This window comes from Etheostoma spectabile, chromosome 21 (assembly GCF_008692095.1).
Source record: "Etheostoma spectabile isolate EspeVRDwgs_2016 chromosome 21, UIUC_Espe_1.0, whole genome shotgun sequence".
In the NCBI taxonomy this organism is placed as follows: Eukaryota; Metazoa; Chordata; class Actinopteri; order Perciformes; family Percidae; genus Etheostoma; species Etheostoma spectabile.
The window spans coordinates 20,851,626-20,859,995 of record NC_045753.1 but is presented as its reverse complement, the minus strand read 5'-3'; the positions used below and the strand labels follow the sequence as shown (position 1 = coordinate 20,859,995).

At 43.4% G+C, this 8,370-nt stretch overlaps 1 protein-coding gene across 2 annotated transcripts in view; it reads left to right on the top strand.

Moving 5' to 3' along the window:
* The window catches only part of capn15 (calpain 15), a 37,736-nt gene extending 29,775 nt beyond the window's left edge, over nucleotides 1-7,961 (top strand). For both annotated transcript variants that reach the window (XM_032502233.1, XM_032502232.1), the window contains exons 8-12: nucleotides 1,305-1,466; nucleotides 2,287-2,522; nucleotides 2,669-2,838; nucleotides 3,641-3,819; nucleotides 5,053-7,961. In XM_032502233.1, the coding sequence (XP_032358124.1) occupies nucleotides 1,305-1,466; nucleotides 2,287-2,522; nucleotides 2,669-2,838; nucleotides 3,641-3,819; nucleotides 5,053-5,230 (925 nt within the window). In that variant the 3' untranslated portion in view covers nucleotides 5,231-7,961. The remainder of the gene's footprint in view (nucleotides 1-1,304; nucleotides 1,467-2,286; nucleotides 2,523-2,668; nucleotides 2,839-3,640; nucleotides 3,820-5,052) is intronic.
* Nucleotides 7,962-8,370: the final 409 nt, after the last annotated feature.

Sequence of the window (8,370 nt, the reverse complement as noted above, 5' to 3'; positions counted from 1 at the left end):
TTTTTTTTGTGTGGTTTCTTTGTTTGCCAGGGATTTGGCATGGAGATTCTTATACTTGTAATGGTGTGTTTTGTCATATTACATTAATACTGGCATTCAGTCACACACAGCATCAAGTATTGACTGGTGTTTTCCAGCTGTTTTTTACATTGCAACCTTGTGGAGGTCAGTAAACACTGTTGCCTGTAACAGCTTGATTGAAAAGTCATCTGAAACACAATAGGGAGTTTTTTGGCCTGGCTGGGACTGCCCTAAAAACATAACTGACTGAACCAAACTGAATAACAGCCAAATCTGTGTGACCTGCAAACAAAAAAACAGTTTTCTAAGTGTTTATATTTTGTGTTAATACCATGATTTGACACATCCAAGTCATTCTGTACATCGTGCACAGGACTGCACTTGCCTCGAGAAGGATTTTTTCTTACTTTCAGCAAACAATCTGATCAGTGGGCATTGTCACAAAGTCCACCAGGTTAGTAAGTTCACTGAAAGATAAATGATGTGCGTATCAGACTGTTATTCATGTCCCTCGTGTCTAACAAAATAAGAGTCGCAGTAAGTCCAAAGGGATCGATGTGGCTGTCTTCCAGAACAACTCAAACCTGAGAAATATGTGCAGCCCAGACCAGAATCCCATCTGTCTTCTGACTGTTTATTGTTTTCTCTGACAGGCAAATAATCTCTCAGCAGCTTTGTTTTATATGACAAACCTACAGCACGCACATGCCTATGCTTGGTGGTCAGCTTGTGGGACAGATATCAAGGCCCTTATGTTGACTCAAGTGGACAAATAGATGATGATTTAATAACATAACAGAAATATTATTTCACTAAAAAGTAACTGAATTTTAATACAACAACAGATTTTAACAGCTGACATATTTTTTTCTCTAAGTGATCAAAGCCTACTGTAAAGCTTCAGCATGCCCCCCCTTTTTTTCAGATTGTCAAAAAGCTAAAAGTAAGATGTAAGAAAGTTGTCAGTGCAAGGTTAGAAAGTGATGAAACAGTGAAAAACAGACTGAAAGGGAGGGGGGGAAATGTCTCTCGGGGGCTCTGTCTTTGAAGGAGGAGGTCTGACATGTTAGCAAGGTAAATGGTGTTTGTACGGCAGCACTCTCAGAGGCTGTGCTGATATTAAAGAGTTCCTTGGGATGCATACAAATCAACTTCGCTCATGACAGGGGGAGAGCAGCCGGTCAAGTTGTTGTTGTCTCAGAAGAACGCGTCCTTTTTCAGGACTTTCTGTTGATGCTATATGCTGAAGAAGGCTCTGTCCTCTCATCCATCTCCTCCCACAGGTACTTTGACTCAGTGGACATCTGTAAGATCCACTCGGACTGGCAGGAGGTGAGGCTGCAGGGTTGCTTCCCTAGCAAGGCCAGCGGACCGGTCACTGTCACTGCCCTCACCGTGCTGGAGAGAACGGCATTAGAGTTTGCTCTCTTCCAGGAGGGAAGCAGGTAAATAGGACAGTCCTTCCTCCCCTTCTGTTTTTTGTTCCATCCTTACCATCCCTCATGCCATCAGACTATACAACCCCTCACTAGGGGGGAGGAGGAAATAGGGCAGAGAGGACAATGCATACATACATACATACACACACATATACATACATACATACATACAGTACACATACAGACATACATACAGTACATACATACATACATACATACATACATACATACATACATACAGTACACATACAGACATACATACATACATACATACATACATACATACATACATACAGTACATACATACAGGCATACATACATACATACATACATACATACATACATACATACATACATACATACATACATACATACATACATACATACATACATACAGTACACATACAGACATACATACATACATATACATACACACATACAGTACACATACATACAGACATACATACATACATACATACATACAGTACACATACAGACATACATACATGCACACCTGGACTTAAATTCACACCTGGTCACTTTATCGTTTTATCACTTTAACACTGGATTCTGACACTTTAATAATAATTTATGATCTTTTCTTTGTTTATTTGACGAATGCTCTTATTGTTGTTATTATTATTATTGTTATTTTGTTGTCTTTTTTATGTACTTTTTATTTCTTTTTTTCTTGCAAAAACTGCTGCTGGAATTTTCAATTTCCTCGCGGGAGTCATCCCCAAAGGATCAATAAAGAGAAGTCTAAGTCTAAGTCTTAGTCTTACCATTGTTTGCGCTAACCCGTTAATCCCCTCTTCTTCTCCAGGCGGTCGGACACAGCCGACAGCCACCTGCTGGACCTGTGCATCATGGTGTTTCGGGCCTCTTTCGGCAGCGCCAACAAGCTGACTCTGGGCCGCCTGTTGGCCCACAGCAAGCGGGCGGTGAAGAAGTTTGTTGGTTGTGATGTGATGCTGGAGCCGGGGGAGTACGCTGTTGTCTGCTGCGCCTTTAACCACTGGCAGATGAATGTCAGCGGGGCGGAAGGTCCTCCCACGCCGGGTAGGTGAACTAGATACACTATGCACAAGCAATGCTTTTGTTGCTTTTTTCCTGCGTATGAATGTTTACCCAGTTCATCCATACCGTTAACCCTGTTCAGCGTATAGGAGTAGGTACTTACATCAAAGCACATTTCTGTCCTGCAGTCTCCAGCCCGACCAGCGCAGCAGCACGGCGGCCCAGCCAAGACTTCCCCGGCTATATCCTTGCTATCTACAGCTCGCGACAGGTGATGGTGGAGCAAGTGGAGGCGATGGCCACCACGTTGGCCGACGCCATCATCCTCCTCACGGAAAACAAAGGCGAAAGACACGAGGTGAGACACACGTATACACTCGCTCAAACCGAGAAGAAGCACACTTGTCTCTGGCCCCTGTTTCTCACACACACACACACACACACACACACACACACAGAAGCAAATTTTTCTGGCTGAACAGCTCTTTACTGAAAGTGCTGTCACATAGGCTGGTGTTTTAGAGAATGACAGAGCTTTTTAAACACTTGAGATCATCTTTGTTAAATCATTCACTGTTCGCGGTGGACGGGCCAAGCACTCAGGAGTGCATGGCGGCCACTAAACGAACAGTAGGGTTTTAACAATATTGTTAAAAAAATAATTGTCTTGGTGAAGGGGATTTGTGCATTAATTTGAGCTGTCATGAAACAAGTGATTTGTATTATGAGCACATACATGTGTTGCTGACAGATATGTTTTAGGCGCAGTGGAATTACTGGATTATGTTACTGGTTCATTGGACAGCAGCTAAATGACTAAATGGCTAAAGCAGTTTAGCTGCACTTGTATTCACTTTGTTATAATTACAGGCGCCAAAAGAGAGATGAGCAGCCCCTGCATGAGAGACGAAAGTCATCTCACCAGTTGCTATTGTGAATGCAGTATTAAAAACATTAAAAACATTTTAACACCATAGGGATGCACCTTTACAGCGGAATATTTTTCAGCCATCGGTCCATCAATAGACCAGGGCTTTTTTCTTTTTATACAAGCAGATTGCTGCGAGGGGTCTCAGTAGCTCAGAATGCACTGCAGCCACAAGATATATGTAAAAACATCTTTCCTGCTCACATTTCTGTGTTTCCCTGTGTGCTCTTAGGGCCGCGAGGGCATGACGTGCTACTACCTGACCCATGGCTGGGCGGGGCTCATCGTGGTGGTGGAGAACCGCCATCCCAAATACTACCTCCACGTCTCCTGTGATTGCACTGACAGCTTCAATGTGGTGTCGACACGCGGCAGCCTCAAGACCATCGACAGCGTACCGCCTTTGCACAGGTACACACACACACACCCACCTTGGAAGAAAAACAAAATAGATTACAAGTGATGACATTAAATGCTTTGGAAACATATAGTCCAGGTGCAGCAAACATCCACCCATAAAGACGATTATATCTGTACACACACACACACTTCTATGTACATCAGTGATCCCAGAGGATTTCATTATAATCTAACTTAGGCTTGTCTCAGCACTGTTTAACTGCCTTTTGTGTTCTGTTGGTCCCCATTGTTATTTGCCAATTAAAGCCAATGATTTAAGGACCTGAAGAAAATTGCATGCTTAGTGCTCATAGACACCTGCTGTAGGTAATGCAGCACGGTGGAGCGGTTCACACACCATTAGGTTTATCTGAACTTAGGTTTTCTGGACATCTACTGTGTGAATGTTTCACTTGGACAGACACATTACAGCACACATTATTGTCAATTTACAACCTTATCACCTCAACGTTACAGAAATAATGGTAAAACTGTAAAATGTCTAACAAGAATATTGTCAGTTCACTTATAAAAAACAATCAGCTGCAGTATCACAGTCTTATTTTACTCACTTGCTGTTATACAATCAGTTTATAGGCGCAAGCATTTTGCAGGTAGGTAATGATATTCAGGATTCTCTCTGGGGTGTACTTCCAGTCGCCATGTTACCTCATCTTGTTCTCTAAATAGACTGAATCCAAAAAACAAACTACTCTAGAGTGCTGACGGAGCATCATGTCTTCCTCCAACCCTAGCTCTAACTTCGCTGACTAGCTAACAAACCAACACCAGTGGCATACTTAGGGACTGTACAATAAGTATTAGCCAGAAAAAAAGGAAGCGAAAGGATGGCTGTCTGACTCTTTTGGTATATTATTTTTTCTAATCTAATTTATTTTCCTTCCCTTGTGAGATGTATTATTAAAAAATATATATTTACTTTAAAAACTAATTTAGATTTATTTTGATCATTTTGGAATATGAAGTGGGGAAGTAAATGTGATGGGCTCCAGTCCATCAGCAACCTGTTCCTGGTTCACTCTTTAGATAACTCTAATAACCATTGCTTTAGCAGCTCTTTGTTCGAGAGTAGCTGTATTTTCACCATGGTGTTATGTATGCCATAAATATATTATTTTGAGATAATAAGGCAGGGTATTGCAGTTTTGGAAGATTTTATTTTAATTTTTTTGTATTATAAGAAGTATATGACTTTTTCCCAACACTCTCTGTCTCCCCCTGCAGGCAGGTGCTGGTGGTACTTTCACAGCTGGAGGGAAATGCCGGTTTCTCCATCACCCACCGCCTGGCTCACCGCAAGGCAGCCCAGGCCTCCCTGGGAGACTGGACCCCCACCAAGGCCACCCACTGCCCCCAGCTCACTGCGGACATTGATGGCCTGCACCGGCCCAGGCCGCTATGACCACCGCCCACTATCTCACACACAGACTATCCAATAAATTGTCAGATGACTGGAAAACCAGGCAAGGGAAGGCGAGTGGTTTGTGCTGCCCTTAAACGTGGAGAAAGATGTGTAGTTGTGTGTCTTTTTTTTTAGATGAACACACACCTGAATGTAAAGCATAACTAGGCAGCATTTATGTGCTGTCCTCCTAAAGCTCCATAAATGCTTTTATCTGGCCCTTACGAGCTCTCTTCCTTGCCAAGTGGATGTGCCATGTCAGGATGAAATGAGGGAAGCGGGCCATGCGGCGTGACCTGGATTTACTCACAAAACAATGTTTCACCCAGGCACCAAACATGATCCAGTTCAGACTACTTAAAATTCTGGACGTTATTTGGTACGAGCGTTGTACGTGGAACGAATGTCACCCCCGAGTTTCGTATGCTTGGAGACGACCCTGCTTTCTTCACAGAAGTCAGGGTGGAGTGCCCTAACTACTGAGCCATTTTCCAGCCCACAAACTTTGAGCCAATCACCCGCAGCGATCAGACACTTGCCCCTTTGTCGTCCACAAGGACAGCTCACGAAGCAGAAGACTCAGTATGGTACTTCATGAGCCAACACAATAATCTAGTTTTACTCATAGTCATACATGTTTTTTTTTATTTTTTTATTCAATACTGTTGGTCTTACTTGCTTCATATACGGCCTTTGTGGCCGTCATGTCCATATTTGTGTTTTTGAGGTCGTAGAAAAAGCCATCATTCATACAGTACTGTCTGTCCCGAGTCTCCATTGTCACTGCATTGCTGTGTAGCGCTCTCTCTAACTCAGGACCAAACCCATGATTTGTAGGGTAAGCTGGAGTAAATCAAAAACCTCAAGCTGATGTCGTGGCAGGTGAATGGCGCCCAGATTGCTGGATTATCATCTTTCTGTAAGCCCTTATGAGCCAAGCTGTGGTGTAGAGGGGAGTGTTGTGATTGGGAGGTTTTATCTTGTAAAATACTGACAGGTGATAGAATTCCTTCCCGGGTGTTTCGACTAACATACAATTTTGGCTTTTTCCCTACTGAGAAACCACTTTACCTCCTTTATTTCTCCCTCTGACTTACTTACTTAATTCATTTTTAACTCGGTCTTATTTCGGGGTCCAACCGCTGGAGGCCAGTTATTATGACCAGCTATGAAGCTCGGGCATACTTGCTTTTGTCATCCAATTCAGCAGTCACTTTATTTCTTCACGCTTGGGGAGCAACTCCCCTTTTTACACGTTGAATGCTGCTTCTTGCACTCTTGGATTGTGACACCCCAAAATTTTGTCTGATCTTTTTATTTTTTTTCTGTGTGAGTGGGGGTATATATCACCTTTAATCAGATTTGAAAGGACAGAGAGAGGGGGAAGACGCGCAAGAAACCGCCGCAGGTCGGATTCGAACCCTGGGTCTGCGTCGAGGAACAAACCTTGTCACATGGGCGCGCGCTCTACCAACTGAGGTACCCAGGCGCCTGTGTCTGAGCTTTTTTTGGTACTAAAAATCTGTGTCTATTTGTCCCACGTTGCCAGTATTTTTGATTTACACTTGAGTGTACTTAGGGAGTACCAGAGGAAGTAGTTGCTGTTTGAACATTCTGCCAGAGGAGCTGTCGCGTTTACCTTGGGAGGTCAGGGACCATTTTTGTTTGTCTGGGTGCAGTGCGAGCATCTGGGCCATCCTCCCACTAGAACACACCGACCGCACACTAGCGACAGCACAGAGTCCTTTTGTAATAACATGTTACAATGTTGTCAGTCCGCGCGCGCACATAACAAGAGAGAGAGGGGACCCATGAGACATGTCAGACACAGAAAATAGTTTAGTTTTGTCTGCGTCGATTCAAAGCATGGGTCGCCTACAGCAGTTTTACGTAGGTTCCCTTTTAGGGGGCCCCACCCGCCACTTGATCGTTCCAATTTCTTCCGTGTCAAAGCCATTACTCCTGTTTCACTAAGGACCTTTCAGTCCTCACCATGGCAACATGGATGTTTCATCAGAGAGAGGGTGAAAACTAACTCGGTACTATAGTAACGGGATGGAGTGGGGGACGTTTTTTTTTTTTTCAAGTCAAATTGGATGTCTTACTATTATAGTGAAATGGAAAAAAACTTGAAAGCTTATGTGCAAAATCGCCGGGGCACTCCTACGATGAATAACTGCTCGGTAGAAATGAATGCTTTTTTTGGTTTATCATTTTGAGTCTAAGCATTAAAGTTCCCACATGACTTGATTCAGTTCAGGACTGTAGCGCAGTGCCCTTGAGTTGGAAGTGTGCTGAAACATGCATCATCTCACTGTGTCCCGTACGCTCGCAGTCGTACTTGACTTACCGCACAACCACGACTGGAAGGCTGTACTTCCACGGCGTTTTCAGGACAGCTCGTAACGAAAACCACTACCGCCGAGTAACGTTCTCCCATAAAGAAACCTGAAGCTGAAGTAGCTGTAAATATGTTTTCCAAAGAGACAAAATGTGTAACGATGACCACTTTGAGATGTCTGTCTGCGCTGTGAGTGTGTGTGTGTGTGTGTGTGTGTGTGTGGTCACAGCTGCTTGGCCGTGACCTTTTTAATTTATTTGTGCAAGTGATTTGCAGTCCTGTTGTCAAATGAATATTGCTCGATACTGGACCGATGTATGACAGATAAAGGAATGTGATAATTGTATGGCTTTAGTTTGGAGCCCAGAGGGATTTTGCTTGAGACAAAAAAATGAACCCTGCACTGAATCACCTGCAATGACAAGGCACCTCAAAATTCAGTGTCAACGCTGGATCACTTTACATTAACATGAGATTTTAAATCTTTTTTTTATTTTTATTATTATTATAATACTATGTTTTTTTTTGTTGTTGTCATAATTGTCATTTTGGCTCTCGCTGGTGTCCTATGAACCTATACTCCTCTTCTGTGAAGTTGTGGTGGTGAGTCTTCTGTGTGTCAGATGCGCCCCCTGCTGCTGAGGAGGCTGCAGCCAGAGATCAGCTGGTCATATCCAGACCAGCCCACACAACGCCTTTCCTCTCCTCCTCTTCTCCTTCGTCTGGTTCCCTTGTAAATTGTACAGACTGCAAACTTAAGCCACATATATGATAGAAAACTGTGGGGGGGGGGGGGGGG